The following is a 23,474-nucleotide window of genomic DNA, read 5'->3' on the forward strand; positions in this document are numbered from 1 at the left end:
CTCGTCCGGATGGATAATTGTAGTAGCGTCCCGCTGCGTTATCTTCAACGAAAGAGGGGTTGGGAGGGGAGGGAGTTATCCATCCGGACGAGACAGCATAATTACAGTCGAACTTCACTTAGGTAAGTTCGTTCAACTTATTAATTATGCAACGTCTCGTCCGGATGGATAACTCATGTAGATATTTAAAGCCTCAGATTTGTCTAGTTAAGGTTTAATGATATAGAAAGAGTGTGTTATAACTTGAACTTCTTTAGGCTTACAATATTTTTAATAAAAATTCTTATGTAGGATTAAGAATAGATGCTTGAAAGGCCGGTTCGCTAATTATCGGGCGCTTATAGAAGCGCGCAAAGACTTCGGAGGAACTGCTCCAGCCAGCAGTCCTACGGATTTCCTGTAAGCTAATGCCTTTGCTGGCCGCTCGAGAGGTCGAAGCATGGCGAGTTGAGTAGGCCGAGAAAATGGAAGTATCTATGCCCGCAGTTGCTAGTTCGGTCTTAATCCACCGACCCAGGGACTGAGAAGTGACTGGTTTATGCGGTGGACGAGTAGAGATAAAAAGAGAATCTACTTCTCCCTGTCTGAGACTCTGCGTGCGGTCCAGATAAGATTTAACTATGGAAAAAAGGCATAGCTCCGGTTTGTCCAGAAAGGGTTTAAAAACAAGCAAGGGTTGATATTTTCCGACTCCGGAAGTTTTGATCCTTGCTGGGATTTTAATAACCAAAGAATCCGCAAAGGAGATATTCGAAGTTTGTATTGCCGCCAATGTCTGCAATCTTTGAGCAGTTGTGAGTGCGAGCAAGGTTGCAAGCTTTCTTGAGAGTAATTCCAGTGAGAGATTGTCGTGGGGATATAGAGAGGCCAAGCGGGTAACTACCGGGGCCGTATCCCAGATAAAGTCGTAGCGTGGACGTTGCGGCTTTAGTGCCGCAATCCCCTTGAAGAATCTCCTTACAAGCGGGTGAGAACCTATCTCGTTCACCGAAATTAAGGAAACGGCCGAACAAACCGTATTTAGGCTGGAGTAGGATCGACTACTGGTAGCTGATATTGATAAGAATTCTAGGACTGCCGAAGGCGATGGACAGAAGCAGTCAATTTGATTTTGCTTGCAATAAAGCCACCAAAGTTTAATCGGCCTGGAGTATTGAGTCTTCGTGGCTTGCGTGATGGACGCAAGTGTTACCTCCATTGCCGATGTCGGTGTACCTTTGGCTATGAAGGCCTGGCGGATAATCTCGCAGCTGCCAGGGTAATCCTGTCCCAAGCCGGATGAATCTCCCTGAAAGGAGATGTTAAGATATTAATGTTCGGCTCGAGATAGACTGGTTGATCGATAATAAGACGGATAAACAGTGGGAACCAAGGTTGAGCGGGCCACCAGGGAACCACTATGACTCTTTCCGCTCTGTCCGTAATGATCTTTCGAAGAACTCGCAGAATTAAAGCGAAAGGGGGAAATGCAAAGAAGCGAAACTCACTCCAATTTAGTGAGAATGCATCCACTGTAAAAGCTAGTGGGTCTGGAAACCAGGACACAAATCGTGGGCATTTCGCATTTATTGATAAAGCGAATAAATCGATGTCGAAAGGACCTAGAGAGACCTCGATCTTATCGAAAGAATCTCGGCTCAAGGACCATTCCGTCTCATCTGAGACAACGCGTGATTCCGCATCTGCTTCAAAATTCTGGACCGATGGAATATACGAGGCATAAATATATAAATTGCGCTCTGCGCACCATTCCCAAATTTTGCGAGCAAGCTCTGATAGATGGGGAAACTTAATTGACCCCATTCGATTTATGTATGAAAGAGCGGTGGAGTTATCTAGTCTTATTAGAAGATTACAATTTCTTAGGTGAGATGCGAAACATCTCAAAGCGTGAAAGACGGCAAGGAGTTCTAAGAAATTGATGTGATTTTGTCTGTCCTCTGCAGACCAAAACCCATGGGTGCGAAATTCACCCAAAACGGCTCCCCAGCCCGTTAGGGAGGCGTCTGTAAAAATTTCTAAGCTGAAATGACCTGAGCGAATGAAATTACACTGGGAAAGGTCTTCGAAGATTGCTTGCCACCACCATAGATCTTCTTTAATTGATTCCGGCAGGACCATACGGGCCTCAAAATTTTCCTCTGCAGCTGCGAGGGCTAAAAATTTTGCTCTCTCCAATCTCTTGGTATGTAGAATTCCATATTGCACCGCTGGACAGACTGAAATCAGAGATCCAATGTAGCTAGCAAAACGTCGAATCCTGCAAGAGTTAATATTTAAAAAATAAAGAGTTAATTGTAAAAGATTATTTCTTTTGTCCAACGGTATAGAAATGGAGAGCTGCTCTGAATTGAATATGAGGCCTAAAAACTGACAGGATTTCGATGGAGAAAGAACACTTTTCTGTTTGTTAATTAAAAATCCCAAAGAAGCTAGAAGATCTATGGTTGCAGAAATATTTCATATACATGCCGCGTGAGACGGTGCAAGAAGAAGAAAGTCGTCCAGATAGACGACTGACAGGAAGAATAATTGCGACATTTACACCTGGATTCTACTGGCTCAATTATTGCACAGCCTAAGCTTCTTCATACTGCAACTACAATTTATTACTTTGTATTGCTGTTGCCAGGAAATACAGACGTCGGACCGTTGCCTATAGCAGAATTTATATCATCAAAGCATGATATTACTGCAATTAAACATTTTTTGAATGTTTTTAATGATAATTTTAAAAGAATAACAACCAAAAGAATAAAAAAAATCGAAACAGATTTTAGTTTGGCATTAATACAGTCGGCCTGCAGAACTTTTAATGGCATTACTTTACACAGTTATATCCAGCATATGTATGAAAAATATGAAAAAAATGTACATATGAAAGAAAATGTAACAATTATACATATTATGCAGGTACACCTACGAATTACCTCGTGGAATGAATGGACACTACACATTCCACGAGACGTTCCTTCGCAAAAAAAAATAATGATGTAGGAGGAAATTGTGGAGTGCATGTATGCACATGGGCATACATAATTGCTTCCGGTTCCTACACACAATTTACCGAAGACGATATGAATGTGGCACGTAAAGGCATAGCAAGCTATTTAGCAAATTCAGTTTCTGACAAACGTACGGAAAATAAAACAACAAAATTTCGACATTTAATTTTATCGAATAACGAGCAACAATTAACAATAATTGATAACTCTGTTTTAAAATATTTGAAACAATAGGAAAGTGCTCCATTTCATTTTATAAATATATTTGAATTTACAGCATCTTTGCATTTAATAGTACAAAATGATAAGCCACAGCCAAAAACTAGACAAAAAAAATAAATAAATATGAAAATACAAATTTGATGAAGAATAATATAAATAAAAGGGAAGAATACATTATGTCTACAAAGGACAACGTGTTTATGAGAAATATGTATACTGAAAACACTATGTCTACAAAGGACACCGTGTTTATGAGAAATATGTATACTGAAAACACTATGTCTACAAAAGACACCGTGTTTATGAGAAATATGTATACTGAAAACACTATGTCTACAAAGGACACCGTGTTTATGAGAAATATGTATACTGAAAACACTATGTCTACAAAAGACACCGTGTTTATGAGAAATATGTATACTGAAAACACTATGCTCACAAAAGACACCGTGTTTATGCGAAATATATATACTGAAATCACACTATGTCTACAAAATAAACTTTGTCTAATAATAACAACCACAGCAGTTGCAACAAGTACAACAACAACGGCAGCAGCAGCATCAACAATCTGTAGCGGGAAAAATGAAATGGTAAATTATTTGTTTAGATTGTGTAACATTTATTTATAAAATACACTGGGCAACAAAATTATCGCAACACTCATTTATATCAAAATTTCGCACAACTTCAAATAATCGTAACTTCGTTAAAAATTATCGTACTTGAAAAAATTTTTTTTTATTTTAAAGCTTAAAGTCTCTACTTTAAGATGCATTTGGCCAATTTTGAATTTCTTCTTTCCTCCTTCCGCCGTCTTTTTAAAAGTAAAGACATGTTTTGTCTCCGAACATTTTCAAAGTTTGACGCACTCCACGGAGTAGGACGAATTTTTTTCGCAAATGTCACAATAATCATCGTAAAATTTGGACTTTTCGCTGCAAATTAAAAAAAAAAGAGGTTCGTACGATTTTTTTTTTGAGGAGTTAGGATGTATCAAAGTTATGTATGCATTTTGGTCAGTTACCGTCAGCATTAGCATTACCCGATGTGCACCACAGGGAGGTTGCTGGTCGGATTTCGCACATCGTGTGTGTGTGTGTGTGTGTGTGTGTTACAGCAGAGATGAGGACCCCACGGTTCGTCACTTCCGCAGTATTTTATGACTCCAAACCCTCTCTGCTGTGTGTGTGTGTGTGTGTGTGTGTTACAGCAGAGATGAGGACCCCACGGTTCGTCACTTCCGCAGTATTTTATGACTCCAAACCCTCTCTGCTGTGTGTGTGTGTGTGTGTGTGTGTGTGTGTGTGTGTGTGTTACAGCAGAGATGAGGACCCCACGATTCGTCACTTCCGCAGTATTTTATGACTCCAAACCCTCTCTGCTGTGTGTGTGTGTGTGTGTGTGTGTGCGCGCGCGCGTGCGCGTGTGTGTGTGTTGCATAAAAAATGTGGGTGCTCTCGCATTTAATATGAGGTATTCCCACCTCGTCTTCGAATGACTTCTTGTAAACGGTCATGCATATTAATGCATGACCTAATTGTGGCTTGAGGAATTTCGTGCCATATTTGCTGTAATATTGCTCCTAACTCCTGCAGATTTGTTGGTTGTCTCTCCACATCTCGCAATCTTCTTCCCATCATATCCCAGACATGTTCAATGGGATTCAAATCCGGGCTCATTGCTGGATGTGGTAACACCTCGATGTTGTCTTCTCTAGCTGACGTTATTCGTCTTCGACCTTGTCCTCTCCTTCGACGAACAACATCAAAACTCTAAACCGTAAACCTATTCCCATTACACTCAAGAAGCAAACGATAGTCGTACAACATCAAAACTCTAAACCGTAAACCTATTCCCATTACACTCAAGAAGCAAACGATAGTCGTAACAATGCCTCGTTTGAACGAAATTCAATGTGCGCAAATCATTGCTATTTTGGAAGAAGGATTAAATCAAAGTTATGTTGCAAGGAGAATAGGTGTTCATCGATCCTCCATTTCTCGAGTTTGGGCTCGTTATCAAGAAACAGGCGGATTTCGTCGAAGGAGAGGACAAGGTCGAAGACGAATAACGTCAGCTAGAGAAGATCGCCGCATCATCAATGAGACAAATCGAAATCCAACAAGAATTGCACGAGTAATTGCAAATACAGTTCTTCCGCACAGACAAATTAGTGCTCAAACGATCAGGAGGCGTTTGCACGAAGGAAATTTGCGGTCGCGAGCTCGTGCTCGAGTGCCAATGTTATCTGTGGCTCATAGACGTGCTCGTTTGCAATATGCACGCACTTATCAGAATTGGATTCTGAGAAAGTGGAACAATGTATTGTTCACTGACGGTTTTGTCTTTTCCGTTCCGATGGAAGAGTACGTGTTTGGCGTCGTAATGGACAGCGTTTTGAAGAAAACTGCGTCGAGCCTGTTCGAGCGTTTGGTTGTGGCTCTGTCATGGTATGGGGTGGAATATCGATGCATGAACGCACAAATCTTGTCATCATACCATCTCCTGGATTGACAGAAGAACGTTATGTAGAAGAAATTTTGCGTCCTCACATAATACCCATGCGTCGTCAAATGGGGCGCAATTTTATTCTCATGCATGACAACGCTCGCCCACACACTGCCAGGATTGCTCTTAACTTCCTCGAACAAAACAACATCGAGGTGTTACCACATCCAGCAATGAGCCCGGATTTGAATCCCATTGAACATGGCTGGGATATGATGGGAAGAAGATTGCGAGATGTGGAGAGACAACCAACAAATCTGCAGGAGTTAGGAGCAATATTACAGCAAATATGGCACGAAATTCCTCAAGCCACAATTAGGTCATGCATTAATATGCATGACCGTTTACAAGAAGTCATTCGAAGACGAGGTGGGAATACCTCATATTAAATGCGAGAGCACCCACATTTTTTATGCAACACACACACACGCGCACGCGCGCGCGCACACACACACATACACACACACACAGCAGAGAGGGTTTGGAGTCATAAAATAATGCGGAAGTGACGAACCGTGGGGTCCTCATCTCTGCTGTAACACACACACACACACACACACACACACACACACACACACACAGCAGAGAGGGTTTGGAGTCATAAAATACTGCGGAAGTGACGAACCGTGGGGTCCTCATCTCTGCTGTAACACACACACACGCACACACACACACACACACATACGATGTGCGAAATCCGACCAGCAACCTCCCTGTGGTGCACATCGGGTAATGCTAATGCTGACGGTAACTGACCAAAATGCATACATAACTTTGATACATCCTAACTCCTCAAAAAAAAATCGTACTAACCTCTTTTTTTTTTAATTTGCAGCGAAAAGTCCAAATTTTACGATGATTATTGTGACATTTGCGAAAAAAATTCGTCCTACTCCGTGGAGTGCGTCAAACTTTGCAAATGTTCGGAGACAAAACATGTCTTTACTTTTAAAAAGACGGCGGAAGGAGGAAAGAAGAAATTCAAAATTAGCCAAATGCATCTTAAAGTAGAGACTTTAAGCTTTAAAATAAAAAAAAATTTTTTCAAGTACGATAATTTTTAACGAAGTAACGATTATTTGAAGTTGTGCGAAATTTTGATATAAATGAGTGTTGCGATAATTTTGTTGCCCAGTGTATTAAATACAATATCATTAACATTTATTTGTAATAATATTGTATTGCAATATTATTACAAATAATATTAATGATATAATTCGTATTAATATTCATTTGTAATAAAATAATAATAAAATTTTTATATTATTCCTATATATTTCAGTTGGCAAACCGTCGGTGACTCGACCACTTCTGGTTTTCCGTGACTGATAACGGCTAAGAATCTTCTATTTTTATTGACACCCTGAAGATGTCACCATTTGAAATTAAAAGAAGAATTAATAATTTGTACAATACATATTAATAGAAATGCGCACTGCTCGCATTGACTCTCATTATCCTAATTTCCAATCATTAACTGTTTTAAATTTTAAGAGTCCTGAATTAATTATATGTTTAATAAAATAATTAATAATATTAATGATAATCTCTAATTTTAACATTATTCACATCGAATTATATAAAATAGTTCGTATAACTACGTTGTAGATTCAAAACTGTTTAAAAATAAATTTTACTTTTGTAATGAACAATGAGAACCTCCCCTGGCAAATCACATTGCCATCGTATCGTACCGTTTTGTACTCTACTTAGAGAGCATCTGTGATTTTTTTCAAGTCCCTGTGCGTATGCGTATGACTTAGTTGCTAAATTGTTTATTAGTAATTTTTATTTTTATAATAAAAAATGAATGCCGTCCCCGGGAATAGCACCTTGCCACCGTTTTGTACTCTCCTTGGAGAGTGTCTCTGATTTTTTTCATGTCCCTGTGCGTATGAGTATGTCGTGGTTGCAAAATTGTTTAAAAATAATTTTTATTTTTTTAATGAAAAATGAGTGCCGTCCTCGGGAAGAGCATCTTGCCACCGTTTTGTACTCTCCTTGGAGACTGTCTCTGATTTTTTTCATGTCCCTGTGCGTATGCGTACGACGTGGTTGCAAAATTGTTTAAAAATAATTTTTATTTTTTTAATAAAAAATGAATGCCGTCCCCGAGAATAGCACCTTGCCACCGTTTTGTACTCTCCATGGAGAGTGTCTTTGATTTTTTTCATGTCTCTGTGCGTATGCGTATGTCGTGGTTGCAAAATTGTTTAAAAATAATTTTTATTTTTTTAATAAAAAATGAGTGCCGTCGTCGGAAATAGCACCTTGCCACCTTTTTGTACTCTCCTTGGAGAGTGTCTCTGATTTTTTTCATGTCCCTGTGCGTATGCGTACGTCGTGGTTGCAAAATTGTTTAAAAATAATTGTTATTTTTTTAATAAAAAATGAATGCCGTCCCCGGGAATAGCACCTTGCCACCGTTTTGTACTCTCCTTGGAGAGTGTCTCTGATTTTTTTCATGTCCCTGTGCGTATGCGTATGTCGTGGTTGCAAAATTGTTTAAAAATAATTTTTATTTTTTTAACCCTTTCGCTACTATGAGCGACTATAGTCGCTCTCCATATGATGCCACTCAGGTACTACGGGCGACTATAGTCGCTTTCCATGTGATGCCGCTGAGATACTACGAGCGACTATAGTCGCTCCCGCTAGATGTCGCGTAATTGTATATATGATAAGCGCCTGCAGTTGCTATGCACAGAGTATCTCACTCTGGACATGCCGCGTGAGTCTTTTGTTTTGCATCATTTGTTTTTTACGGGCTTCAATAATAAACCAAATGCCTCGATCATCAGTCTTACGATACCGGCTCGAACGGTCTGTGCGAATTACGTTAATGCTTACTGCAGGAATATAGTAAATTTAAGTTTTCTTCCAAGAACAGTTTAGTTCCAAACATTCGGGAATAAAAAGGTATGTTTTATTGTTTGTCAAATTTGGGTAGCTCTGTTGAGATTAATTATTTATAAACAGATTTTATCCGCCCCTCAAAAAGATGTCGAATAACAGAAAAAGACGAATTGACACAAATCATAATTTTTTGGATCTGTCAGAAGATGAGCAAATAAATTTAAATTTGATACGGGAAAGATGCACCCAAAATTGTAAAAGATTTCGGCAAATCATATCCAGCACGTCTGAACACGAAGAAGATACTTCAACGGAATCTGGCAGAAATCTCACAGAAATTACATGGACGAAAGAATTATTTCGGCCAACTATTCATAAGTTTAGTTCCAAACATTCGGGAATAAAAGCATCGATTAGTTATTCAGCATCGATTTTAGAGTTTTTTCAATTATTTTGTTCTGAAAACTTTATAAATTTCATTGTCAGCACAACACACGATTATCGGAATTACCTTGATAAGAATATTACTAACGTAAATTATCAAAGCACTTCTGTCCCTGAGATGTATTGCTTTCTCGCCGTCAAATTATTAATGTCGCGAAATAAAAAACTGACATATTCTGAGTACTGGTCTAACGACACATTGTTGAAGAGCAACATTTTTGGCGAAGTTATGAGTAGGGATAGATTTCTATATTTGTTAAAAATCTTACATTTTAATACGAATAATGTAACTGCGGATACTGATAAATTGTATAAAATACGGGAAATATGCGATAAGCTCCGACAAAGTTTTCAGCAGGCGTTTTATCCATTCGAAAACCTTTGTATTGATGAAAGTCTACTTCTTTACAAAGGCAGATTATCGTTCAAGCAATACATTCCTTCCAAGAGAAATAGATTTGGAATTAAATCCTTCATTTTATGTGACACCCATTCTGGGTTTGCGCAAGATTTTATTATTTATAATGGATCACTGACTATAGTAAACTTTGAAAATGAATTTATCGGAAAATCAGGCAATATAGTCATGGAATTATTAAAACCTTACTTAGGTAAAGGCCACACATTATATGTGGATAATTGGTATACCAGCCCGGCACTTTTCACTCTTTTACATAAAAACGCAACTAACGCATGTGGAACTGTCCGAAAAAGACGAAAAGGCATGCCGATTTTCCAGGATAAATTAAATACTGGTGAAGCGAGTTTCCGTTCTTCTAAGCATTTACTAGCAATGAAATGGTGTGACAAGAGGGAAGTATATATGCTATCTTCTTGACACAATCATGAATTTGTTAATACAAAACTTCATTACCGAACGCAAGAAATGATAAAGAAACCAAAGTGTGTTGTCGACTACAATCGTTTGATGGGAAGTGTAGATAAAACAGATATGGTTATTAGCACCATACACTCCCAACGCAAATCCATGAAGTGGTATAAAAAATATTTCTTCCATTTAATCGACATGTGCGTTTGGAACGCTTTTTGCCTGTACAAATTAAAAACCAGCAAACAAATCTCTATGGCAAAATTTCATCTGGAGTTAATTCGGCAACTTTTACATCATTATTTATCAAATTATAAGAAAAATATCGAAAAGAAATCAGGACAAACGAATCCGCTTCGCTTGACTGGAAGGCACTTCATGTCGTTGTACACAAATGACTCAACAAAACGTAAGAACCCGTTGCGAAAGTGTGTAGTTTGTACTAAAAATGATAAGAGGAGGGAATCGCGATATGAATGTAAGATTTGTAATGTTGGCCTATGCGCAACACCATGTTTTGAAAAATACCACACGCAATATCATTATTAAAATCAATTCTAATTATACGCTTATATCATGTTGTATAATATTATTATATTGTATAATATCATTTGATCTCAATAATTAAAAGTGTGCATGTTAATAAATTATAAATACTATATAAATACTCTGTTTTGAACCAAGTTTTTTCGTCGAAAGCACCAGCCAAGAACGCAGGTTACAATAAGGCGTTGATGCGACCGTTGCGATCGGTTGCGTGCACCGTGCACTGTTTCGGTGTAGCGCGCCGTACAGCGGGAGTACCGCGGCGGAGATCCGCCCCGTAGCGAAAGGGTTAATGAAAAATGAGTGCCGTCCCCGGGAAGAGCACCTTGCCACCGTTTTGTACTCTCCTTGGAGAGTGTCTCTAATTTTTTTCATGTCCCTGTGCGTATGCGTACGTCGTGGCTGCTAAGTTGTTTATAATTAATTTTTATTTTTTTAATAAAAAATGGGTGCCGTCCCCGGGAAGAGCACCTTGCCATTGTCTTGTACTCTACTTATAGAGTATCTGTGATTTTTTTCATGTCTCTACGCGTATGCGTACGATGTATGTGCATTTTAATGTTTTTTAATTCCGGGGATACTCAGCACCCTATTCGCCCCTGGCGACCGTCTTCTGGCTGCTAGGTCTGGCTGCCAGTTTCAGCTTCATCATTGTAAAAACTAGCTAGAACACTTAACATTTTGACATTATAAAGGCTAGCTGGAACATATTTATATAAATTACCAGTTTCTGATACAGAAGTCAATCATTGCAACAAATCAAGTAACTTCAGTAGAAAGTCTCCTGAATTGTAATATAAATATTCATTGAAGAACAATTTTCTATACTATAAGTATTCCGTCTTACACATATTGAGAAAATTTGCCGTAGTTAAAAATGTATCCATTTCTTCTGCTTAGAGAACTCCTTAGAAAATTCTTTTTTATTTTCCAGAATAAATGCTGAAAATTTAACTGGCCTTGTAGAATTGTATATAAAGCTTATATTAAATAGTTTTTCACAAAATAGTAAAACAATTAAAATGGAGACACATATCTCTTGTAAGTGTATTATAAAGATTGTAGGAAAATCTATTTCGATACTGAAAGTTTGCGTATGTAAGAATATGATAATCATCCATATTTGCCAAAAGTGAAACAGTATTGCAAGGTAATTCAACATTCTGATGATACTTTCCTAACTCTTCTGTATTGATATACAAATGATACATAAATATGAGATACATATTAACATTACACATTAAATGATGGATATAAGTTGTTATTTTAGGTTACTCACCTGCTTATATCAAAAATCGACTTTGCTTATTTATCTTTACAAATACTTGAACCAATGTAAAAATCATCAGTACGCTTCTTTAAAATCGTCAAAAATCATTCGTACACTGATGATCGTACAGAATTTAAATTACTTAACCTCATGTCAAATGCGGTCATAAGCGGCCGGGATCGGTCGTAAAGGTGCAAGTTCACGTAGCTATAATATCCAGATATTTACCCCTACTCTACCGAAATTTCCCAAAATTCCCCATAAATCTCCATAATTTCAGTAGAGTGATGGTAAATATCTGGATATTATATCTACGTGAAATCGCACCTTAAGCCTGACGTTACGTTAATCATGAACTGCAAGTATGTAGAAGAATAGTGACTTTTCAATTTGGAAAAATTCCCCATGGACAATATCAAAGTCCTTGGGCTCAAAGTCGTGAGCTAAAAGGTTGCAACACATTTTCTTCGATGGTTTTTGGAATGTAGACTTGCTTATCGATCGGCGAACGTAATTGGTTGGATCCATAGGTAAGACCCAATTACGTTCGCTGTTCGATGAACAAGTCTACATTCCAAAAACCATCGAAGAAAATGTGTTGCAACCTTTTAGCTCACCACTGTACATCGGATAAGTCAAGTGTCAAATGTGAATCGCGTGTCGCAAAATGGCGCTACTGAAAGCTATTCAAAATTTAAACATATTTTCAATGTAATAGTTATATCTAATGCAATACTATTTAACATTTTATATAACGACAATGTAGATAAAATATAAAATTTGTTATATAAGTTTTGTTATGTTGCTGTTATTTCAATATTACAAAAAAATAATAAGAAAATATAACAGTTGCATAAAATAGTTATATTATACCCCAATAACATTTTAAATTGCATTTACATAATTGTGAGGTAACATCTGTTACTTCATGTGTTACTCCAATGCAGTGTTCTCAGATGGGACGGAATTTGAGCGCATGCGCGATGGATTCAGCATCAGTAAAGTATTTACTTTCATTAAGTAAAGCTATTAATGAGTAGTATGAGTACCCTTGTTAAGTGGTCTAATCAATTTAATATGTTGCATAATTTTAGAATCTTTTAATAGTGAAATTAAGTGATGTTTTCGCGTAAACATTCTCGCGCATGCGCGAAAATCCCGTCCTATCTGAGAACACTGCTCCAATGCAATGTTGCAGCTATATTCTGTGTTCGCTGGGCATATGTTATCACAAATTATTTTTTCTAGAACTATTCATATATATAAAGTTATAATTAGTAGGAAAAGTGACAATATTCCGTCGCGCGTCGTAAACTCAGCTCGGCGGTGAGTCAAAAATATGAAATTATACAATACATGTAAACTGTGCCTGTAACGAAAAAAAAGGAGAAAGTTTGAGACAAAAGAGGATAGGTCGATAGGGAGAAAGACCGATTGATAGAGAAGGAAACATAAGAGCTCCGCACTCATCGCTACGGCTGTTCGACGCAGGTAGTGGCGGGGGGAGGGGGGTGAGGGGGGGAATGTACCACAGTGATGATAAATGGGTCGAATTTTCTTGCGCATGCGCGATGGTAGAGCGTGAAAAATAGCGATGTACATACCTATGTAAATGTAACAAAAATGGGCGCATAAGGACCCAGCGTACTAATTTATTTGTAATTTACGTATACAAAAATGTTACACATTGTAGGCATATTTCTGTTATTGAGCGCGACATTGTCGATCATGATGCCGTGGGCACATTTTCCGTTGCCGATCATGCTACGTACAGCGGAGCACAGCGTGATTTCCGAGATTGTGATTGGCTCCGCGAGATCGCATGATCGGCCCTGACTTGTTATTGTCGTCGTGCCCTTACGCGCGTTTTGAGAGAGCTCCGATTTTGACGCGCGGTTCGGCAGTTCTGCCGGAGCAGCCTGCGAGCACTGTACATAATACAAGGACACTTTGCTGACGACCTGGCTCTCGTTAATTTGCCTACCGACTATCCATCCTTAATAAAAGCCCCTACAGACCTTTTCAGAAGTGGGATTCGCCGTGATAATGTCGAATCTTACATTATCGCGATATTCGGCGGCGTAGTGGTGTGTGAGTGTTGGCACGCGGTAATTCGTGCGCGCGAAGGTGAAGTGACGGTACTGTACGCTCTGTGATAGTTACCCGCGGAATATTTTTGCTGCGAGCAAAAATATCCAAGTACCAGCTGTCGTTCTGTGAGAACCGCCGTTCGTGTCGCTCCGGTCCGCGAGTGTCGAACAGCACCATGAAGCCGCTAGAGGGTAGCGATTTTACAATGACAGAATTAAAAGAGGCTCTCCGCGGCAGAGGATTGCCCACAAAGGGGGCAAAGACAGAACTCATCCAACAATTAATTGAGCAAGATCCGAACATCTGGACGACTTTGGGCGAGGAGTTAAATAAAGTAACGTGCGAGGAAGGCACATCGGCCGCCGCGCAGGAAGCAGGGCGCGAGCCGACCGACGAGGAAGACGCTATGTCTATATCCAGGGGAGGTGTAGGAGCTGCACCTATGGAACTCAACCTCTTACAACGCGAGTTAGAGCTAATTCGCAAGGAGAGAGAGCTATCTGAAAGAGAGAGACAATTATTGCGCAGAGAGCGCGAGGTAACTCGTAGCGCGTCGGCAACAAGCAGTACCGTATCTGCGGCTGGCGGCGTCCGGGGCCTCAAGGATCTTCTACCAGAGTTCAGCGCGACAGAAAATACCTTTTGGAGGTGGAAGAATCAACTCGAATTATTAAGAAATTCATACGAGCTGGACAACCATTCGACTAGAATTTTGATAAGCTCAAGACTAAAAGGACGAGCGCTCACTTGGTTCTATTCGAGAGCAGAATATTTAACACTAAGTATCGACGATCTTCTGGAGGAAATAAAGCAAATGTTTGATTTGCGCCCAGGAAAAATGGCACTCCGGAAAGAGTTCGAGGCCCGAGTCTGGAAGATGGACGAGCCGTTCTGTGACTACTACCACGAGAAAGTGATTCTCGCCAACCGAGTGCCCATTGCAGAAGACGAGCTTTTTGACTATCTTGTCGAGGGCATTGTCGATATGCGTCTGCAGAACCAAGCGCGTATGATGAATTTCAAGTCGAGATCGGAACTCTTGGGAGGTTTCGAAAAGATGCGTTTTGAGTGCAAGAAACCTAGCGACGTAAAACAGAAGAGAGACGTCGCGAGATCGTCGAGTTCGGGAACAGAGGCACCGTCGGAAAGGGGGAGACCGGCGTGGTGTCCTAAGGATCGGAGGACAGGACTCACTACGCAGGATAGACCGTCCGCAGCGTCGGCGACACCGAGAGCCTGTTACGTATGCGGATCACCCGATCACCTGGCCAGAGATTGTCCCGAGCGGAAGTAGTCAGCGGCACCCGAAGTTGGAGCGAGGTCAACGCAGACAGCGTCAACGAATTGCATACAGCCCGTTATGCTTCCGAGGCCATACATGGTAACGTTGAAGATTAGCCCTAGCGAAAGGTGCGGTAAAGTAAATACTTACGTGATAGACGCAATAGATTGACTCGGGTTCACCGATAAGTATCATTCGAAATAGCGTTGTCGGTAGCGAAAATTGTTGTCCGGCAGACGAAGATACTAGTCAGTTTTGCGGAATTAATAATTCGCCACTTGAAATTTTAAGTATTTTTTATGGTGATGTCGAAATAAAAGGCGTGTGTACAAAAATAAAATTTTATACTGTACCTGATAATACCATAGCGTATAAAGTGCTTTTAGGTAGAGATTTTACGAATTGTGCGTTGTTACGTATTACACTCGGAGAAATTATCGAAATCGAAAACGTTGAGGAGACAAGCGTTAATCAAATATTGAGTGTCGTAGCTGACGAGCGTCCCGATAATCCACCGTGCGAGTTGCAAATTAATCCTGCGATAGGTTATGATAAAATTAAAGAAATTCAAAACGTGTATGATTCTTGTTATCTTCGGAATTTTCGAGCCGAGAAATGCGGGCCCGATTTCGAGATGAATATCACTTTAAAACATGAGCAACCGATAAGTTCGCGTCCTCGCAGATTATCGTTCGCAGACAAAGAGGCGTTACAAAAAATATTAGACGAGTTGTCGCAAAAGGGAATTATCCGCCCGAGCAATTCGCCGTATGCGAGCCCAATAGTATTAGTAAGAAAAAAAACTGGCGATATTAGGCTGTGCGTTGATTTTCGAGAACTGAATAAAATTACAATACGCGATAATTTTCCAACCGAATTAATTGACGATAATATTGATCAGTTAAAAGATAAAAAATTATTTTCCGTATTAGATCTGATGAATGGATTTTATCATGTGAAAATGCATGAAGCGTCAATAAAATTCACTTCGTTTGTGACACCCGTGGGACAGTACGAGTATCTGAGAATGCCCTTCGGATTGACCAATGCGCCACGCGTTTCAGCGCTTCGTTCACACGGCGTTCGAAAAGCTAATCAGAGAGCATAAGATACTACTGTACCTTGACGATATTTTGATCGCTACGAAAAATTTAGAAGAGCATATCGCAATTTTATCAGTTATTTGAGCTTGCTGGAAAAAATCATTTGCAATTTCGTTTAGATAAATGTTATTTTGCTCAAACTGAAATAAAGTACTTGGGCTATTGTGTTAACGAGCATGGAATACGACCGAGCGATGAAAATATTGAAGCTATTCTAGACTATCCACTTCCGAGAAATGTAAAAGAGGTGCATCGCTTCATTGGTCTTGCGAGCTATTTTCGAAAATTTGTTCCCGGTTTCTCATTATTAGCAAAACCACTATATGACCTAATAAAAAAGAATGATAAATTTACTTTTGGTGTTATCGAGGGCGAGGCGTTTGAGACATTAAAACGTAACTTAGCGAGCAGACCAGTGCTAGCAATTTATTCACCGCGGGCGGAGACTGAGTTACATTGTGACGCGAGTGCGAGTGGATTTGGCGGTATCTTGCTTCAAAAAAAAACGATAACTCGTGGAAGCCTATTTCCTTTTGGAGCCAACGAACCACCCCCGCTGAATCCAAGTACCACAGCTTCGAGCTTGAGTGCCTTGCTGTCGTATACGCATTGAAAAGATTTCACATCTATCTGGCTGGACAGAAATTTAAAATAATCACTGATTGCGATAGCTTCCGCCTTACTTTAAATAAAAAAGATGTAAATCCGCGAATATCACGTTGGGCCTTGTTCTTGCAAAACTATAATTACGAAATAGTTCATAGGCCGGGAAAGCGAATGGCACATGTCGACGCGCTTAGTAGATGTTATAGCGTGTTAGTATTAGAAGGTAACACATTTGAGCGAACGTTATCTATCTGTCAGGACCGAGACGACGAAATTCTCAAAATTCGCGAGAAACTTGAGAAAGGTGATATAAAATATTTTGAACTGCGCGACGGACTTGTTTATCGGAAGGATAAAAATAAAAAATTGTTATTCTATGTCCCGAAATCAATGGAAACAAATGTAATCAGAACATGTCACGATGACATTGGACACGTCGGAATTGACAAGGTCGTCGGAAACACCCTCTCGATGTGACCCACCTCAACGTGGTGAGAGGGTGAACTCCATCCCCGAATGTACTCGGGGATGGGGGCCAAGAGGTCACGTGGAAGGCATTTGTCTCCAAACCGAAGACAAATGCCTTGCCCAAGGCGTCTCCGGGCGCGGCGGGCACGGGAAGGAGAGGGGCTGGTAATCCCTGTGTCTGGGGACGGTGTCGTTCTCACGGCTCGCGTCCTGGCACGGGGAGAGCCAGTCCCTCCGGGAAGGACGGGCCGGCGGGTTTTGGCGCTGCCAATCCCGCCGGGCTGGGCCGTTCCGGGCCGCCTGGACGTATTCCAGGGCAGGGTCGGAGCGGCGGGGGTGTCCCGGCGCGTGCATCGTGGAAACTCTCCCCGATGCATCGGGTCGGGGCGGCCCTCGGGCCGCTCGGACTTTTCCGAGGCAGGGCCGAGGGCGCGTGCGGACAGCGGCGAGGAGTCTCTGTGAAGGGACTTGTCCCGGAACGGAACTCCCCGCCGCCACCAATCGGACGAGACGGGCCGCTGGGACCCCGGTTCACCGGACCCAGCGGGCTGGGCCGTCTCCGGGCCGCCCGGATTTATTCCGGGTCAGGGTCGGAGCGGTGGAGGACGGTCCAGCGCGTTCCTCGTGGGAAACCCTCCCCGAGGTTGCGGGCTGGACTGGCCCCGGGGGCCGCTCGGAAGTATTCTGAGGGGGGGCCCCGGGGGCGGTGTTGGCTGGCCCGGCATTCCGCGACGGCGTCCCTTCCGAAGCGGGTGCCGGGCCGGAGTCTTGTCCCCCCAGGGGAGTTGTCACCCCCCTGGGTGGACGTGCTGGTCGCCACGGCGGCTAGGGTGCGGAAGGGGCGTCGCTTCCGTTGCCCGACCCGTCCGTGGGGCCCCCGGGTGGCGCCACCCGTGACGGTGCCCCCGCTGTCGGAGGCGGGGGACCCCTGAAAGCCCATACGGGGCGAGCCCTTGATGGCTCCTCCGTATGGGTGTGTAGGGGGCTGGAGGCCCGTGCCCTGGATGTCACATCCCCAGGGCCTGCGAAAAAACGCCGACCACCCCGGAGTACCGGGGGCACCCGTACCGGTCATGTTTCGGCGGGGTGGGAGATACGCCGGTCGGTCCAGCCGTCACGGGGAGTGGGATCAAACAAAAATGAATCATGAAATTAAAAACGAGGCAGGAAAAAGCGGTACGCCCAAGGGCGCCCGCTTGTGTGCTGGATCGGGAGGGACGAGATCTTCGTCCTCTCCTGACCTATTGAAAGGAGACATCTCTCCCGCAGAAGGGAGAGATGCCACTAAACACGCGAGGGGACCCTCTGGGGGGACTGGAGGGCTGGAGCTTTTCAGCCCGTCCAGTTCCCCGGGGAACCCCCCCACAAAAAGGAGGAGACCAGGAAGCTCCAAGTTACACTGGAGGACTTCCTCCCCAAGGGGAGAAGGCACGCCTCACTGGCTCGAGGCCGGGCCCGGCCTGCAGTAAGGGCGCTAAACCCGATAACTGCCGGCCGGATGAAACCCGCCTCGAGCCGAGAAGTACTCCCGGGCCAAGCCAGGGAAACAGGGAAAGACCCTCCCTGCCGCCCTCACCGACACCTGCCGGGGCGCCCATCCATATGGATGTGGACTCCGATGTAGAGTCGGTGGGACGGGGAACTAAGAGGGCACATAAGAAGACGGCTCCCGCATATTACATCTCTTCGTCGACCGAGTCGGATGAAGGTCCGACGAAGAGAGGACGCGGGAGACCCGCCAAAGACCCCTCCCATAAGGGGCAATTTACGGCCCAGGCCCTGGCACAGAAGGCGGAAGCCGAAAAGGCCAAACAATTAAAGAAAGACCACAGGGCAATCACAAACCCTGAGGTCAAGCCCACCTCTGGGCGAGCCACGAGGGCGCAAAATGAAGCCCTCGAGCGCGCAGAGGAACTGGAGGCACAGCCCCTGGCTGCGGTGGCGGCTGTCATGTCCAATAGTTTGGGCATGATAGCCAAGTCCGTAGAGCGGTCCGGCAACATCCAAGGTCCCATCAAGAGGGACCTATGGACCGCTTACACGGAACTGACGGCTGGCCTGACCGCCATCGTGGCCAGGCAAGGGGAGAGTAATGAAGCGCGACTCCAACGGGAGGAAAGTGCGGCCCTAAAGAAAGCCAGGGCCAAATGGGCCAAGGAAAAGGCTAAGCTGGAGGCAGAGCTCGGCCAACTGAGAGTCCGCGTCGAGCGCCTCCAGTGCCCTTCCATGGCCCAAGGTGGTGAATACACCGACGCCGAGGTCCAGACGGACCTCGACGAAGAGGTCCTGGGGGCCCTGGTGGGATCGCCCTCCCACGTGCCAGATCCAAATGAGGATTTGGACACGGGAGCAGAGGAGCTTCCCGCCCCGGAACCCCCTCAGCTGGTGGGCGGCGCGACCATGCGACCCAAAAAGGGCCGATGGTCGTGTCCGTGGAGAAGTTAAAAGAGCCCCTGGTCATATCAGCCAGGGACTTCAAAAAGCCCTATTACCGTCCGCCGCTGCAGGGGGTCAGCAAACAGCTGAACCCCCTGTCGAAAGCGGCGGACCGGGTAGCGGCTCCCGCCTCCCGCACCTCCTTCCCCTCCTTCCCCCTCCCTCCAGTTCTCTGGAGACGTCGGGATGGACCAGGGTGGAGGATGGCGGGAGAAAAGAGAAGAAGAGGGCGAAAGCCCTGACCGAGGACGGCCTCAAGGAGGCTCTTTCCAGAGTTCTCCCGGCCGTCCTCGCTGAGATGGGGCTCCTTCCCGCCCCTAGGGTGCCAGAGAGGCCCAGGGCGCCCCCGACTGCGGGCAAGACTGCCAAGCAGTCCGGGGCTGCCCCCCAGAAGGGAGCGGGCAACGCGGTCGCAACGACCGCGAAGCCCGCCCCGACGCAGAAGACGACCACCCCGTCCATACTGGAGTTATGGACGGAGGTGGTCTCCAAAAAGTCGAGACGGAAGGCCGCTAGAGCCGTCGAGGAGGCGGCAAAGACGGCCCCCACGGTGAAGAGGCCGACAAGGGTCCTTCCGGTCCCGCCCCAAAAAACCCCCCCCCCCCCAAAAATCTTCTTCGAAGAAGAAGAAGAAGAAAAGGGGCGGGCGTGGAGGGGGCCAAGGGGGTCCCGGGGGCCACCCCCACCGAGCGGTGTCAGCTCCCAGGGCCCGGCTAGGGTGACCAGAATCAAGCCGCCGACTACAGCGGCAGTCACGGTCACCTGTGCCGACCCGGGAGCATATGCGCAGGTCCTCAAGACCGCGAGGGAGAGAGTTGATCTCTCCTCCCTCGGAATCGAGGACCTGCGCCCCCGCAGAGCGGTCACGGGAGCCCTGATTCTCGAGGTTAGGGGCGTCGATAATGGTACAAAAGCCGATGCCCTGGCCGAGGGGATCAGAGCTGCCCTGACGGGACGGGACGACGTCAAGGTAGCTCGACCATGCAAGACGGTCGAGCTACGCTTGACCGGCCTGGACGATTCGGTCACCTCCAGCGAGGTGGCCGAGGTCCTGGGAGCCATGGGAGGATGCTCCCCCCACGATTTGAAAGTGGGGGATATCCGTATGGCTCCCAATGGGCTGGGCACCTGCTGGGTGCGCTGCCCAGCAAAGGCGGGCAAGGCAGTCTTGGCCGCCCCCGGGTTAGGGTGGGCTGGTCAAGCTGCCGAGTGGCGCTGCTCCCTTCGCGGGGACTCCAGTGCCACCGGTGCCTGGCCACGGGCCACGTCCAGGCCAAGTGCAGCAGCCGGATCGACAGATCCGGCTGCTGCTACAGATGCGGAGGCATTGGCCATCTGGCCAATGCCTGCAAGGAGAAAGCGGGCTGCCCGGTCTGTAAAGACGCGGGCAAGCCCGCCGAACATCGGATTGGTGCGAAGGGGTGCCTGGCGAACAAGCCTCAAAAGGCACCCCCGAGCGCCGGGGGCCGCAGCGAGGCGGGGTCGACAGCAACGCCAACCCCGCCGCAGATCGCGGCCCCCCCGGAGATAGAAGCTCCTCTCCCGCAAAGGGAGAGGAGAGTCAGAGAGGAGGAAGCAGCAACAGACTGCGTAGAGATGCAGGAGGTGGAGGAGCCTCGGGAGCAAGCCAACGATGCCCCCTAGGCTCCTCCAGGCCAACCTCAACCACGCCAGGGCTGCGCAGGACATGCTTGCGCAGTGCCTGGCGGAGGGAGGTGGCGGGCTGGCCATCGTCGCCGATCCTTATAGGATACCCGAGGGCAACCCCAACTGGGTTGGAGATCCCTCGGGAAAGTTGGCGATGGTCAGCCATCACGTGCCGGGCGCTCCGCCGATGATTCCGATATCGGCCGGAGAGGGCTTCGTGATGGTCGAGTATGGACCCATCGACGTTATGGGATGTTACTTCCCCCTAGCCTTAACAGGGGGGAATACGAGGCGGCCCTGGATGCCATGGAGAGCGAGATTATAGCTCGCTCTCCTAGGCCGGTCGTCGTGGGGGGAGACCTCAACGCCCACGCTGTGGCTTGGGCTCCCCTCGCACAGACCTTAGGGGCCGCCTCACCCTGGAGTTTGCGGCGGGGCTCGGCCTGGTCCTGTTGAACAGGGGCCGGGTCAGCACCTTCGTGGGGGCAAGGGGGAGTCCATCGTTGACGTGACGTGGGCTTCCCCCAACGCCCTTAACAGGGTGAAGGGATGGCGCGTGGAGACGGGCTCCTTGGGAGAGCTGTCTGATCATAGACTAATCTCCATGGAGCTCGTCTCCCCCCCGCGGAGACGCGCGAGTCACGCCGCCGCAAACGCGATGGACGTCGATGGGTTCTGAGGAAGCTCGACCCGGAAGCCCTCGAGGTCAGCCTCCTGGCATCTACCTGGCCGGGAAGAGAGGCTGACCTTGGAGCCGAGGAGGAGGCGGAGCGCCTATGCGACATGATGTCGCGCGCATGCGACGCCTCCATGCCCCGCAGCCGACCAATGGCGCGCCGCGCCGTCTACTGGTGGTCCGCGGAGCTCGCTGAACTCAGACGAGCCACCGTGGCCGCCAGGCGGGCGCACACGCGCGCCAAGCGGCGGGGCATGGAGGAAGTGCTGACAAACGCCACGGCGGTCCTCAGGGATGCCAGAAAGGCCCTGAGGACCGCCATAGCTCGGGCGAAGGCCGCGGCCTGGCAGGACATGCTCTCCGAGCTGGATCGCGACCCGTGGGGCAGGCCATACCGCATTGTGACGAAAAGGCTTCGCCCATGGGCGCCTCCAGTCTCGGAGACGCTGGACCCCCAGTTCCTCCAAAAGGTGGTGGACACACTGTTCCCCACCGGGGGAGGGACATCCCGGAAAAGTCCGGCCCTCCCCCAGAATGGACGGAGGAACTGGAGGTGTCCAGGCACGAAATGGTCGCGGCCTTCGCCCGCATCAGGGGCAAAGCGAAGGCGCCCGGGCCAGATGGCATTTATGCCAAGGTCTGGGCCAGGGCGTCGCCCATCGTAGGGGAGGCACTTCGTGCCACGTACACGAAGTGCCTCCGAGAAGGTACCTTCCCCAGGAGGTGGAAGAGGGCCCGGCTTGTCCTCCTCAAAAAGGAGGGCAAGCCCGCGGAGAGTCCCTCCGCGTTCAGGCCCCTCTGTATGCTGGATGATGCGGGCAAGATTTTCGAGCGAATAATCGCTAACCGCATCATCCGGCATATGGCCCGGAACGGTCCTGAGCTGTCCCCCGAACAATACGGGTTCCGAGAGGCGCGATCGACAATCGACGCGATACGTCAAGTTCGGTCCCTCTCGGAATCCCTAACGGGGGACGGGATGGTGGCGTTGGCGATATCATTGGATATCGCCAACGCCTTTAATAGCCTCCCCTGGGGCGAGGTAGTGGCGGCGCTGAGCGAGCACTTTCGCTTGCCGCCCTACCTCGTCGCCATCGTTCAGGACTATTTCCGGGAGAGGGAGCTGGAGTTCCGCGATAAAGACGGACTCCAGCAGCTGAGGGACGTGTCCTGCGGCGTTCCACAGGGGTCTGTTTTGGGCCCCCTGCTATGGAACGCCGCATATGACAGAGTGCTCCGCACGGCCCTCCCCCCTCGCTGCTACGTCGTCGGCTACGCCGACGACACGTTCATAGTAGCGGGGGGACCTCCTGGGGAAGAGCAGTCGCCAATGGCGACTGGGCTGTGGCCTGTGTCGTCGGTGCCATTAAAGGCCTGGGCCTGAGGGTGGCCCCGGAGAAGACAGAGGCCATCTTCTTTCATGATGGCTCCTCCGGGGTACCGCCCCAGGCCTTCGTCCTGGTGGACAACACCCGTGTCCAG

At 46.3% G+C, this 23,474-nt stretch overlaps 1 protein-coding gene across 1 annotated transcript; it reads left to right on the forward strand.

The window, feature by feature from the left end:
• The first annotated feature begins 8,384 nt into the window (after positions 1 to 8,384).
• Positions 8,385 to 9,876, forward strand: LOC113003563 (piggyBac transposable element-derived protein 4-like). The gene has a single exon (XM_026133512.2). It carries the CDS (start codon positions 8,740 to 8,742, stop codon positions 9,874 to 9,876), a length of 1,137 nt encoding a protein of 378 aa, XP_025989297.2. The 5' UTR covers positions 8,385 to 8,739.
• The last annotated feature ends 13,598 nt before the right edge of the window (positions 9,877 to 23,474 follow it).

This window comes from Solenopsis invicta, unplaced genomic scaffold (assembly GCF_016802725.1).
Source record: "Solenopsis invicta isolate M01_SB unplaced genomic scaffold, UNIL_Sinv_3.0 scaffold_435, whole genome shotgun sequence".
NCBI classification, from domain to species: Eukaryota; Metazoa; Arthropoda; class Insecta; order Hymenoptera; family Formicidae; genus Solenopsis; species Solenopsis invicta.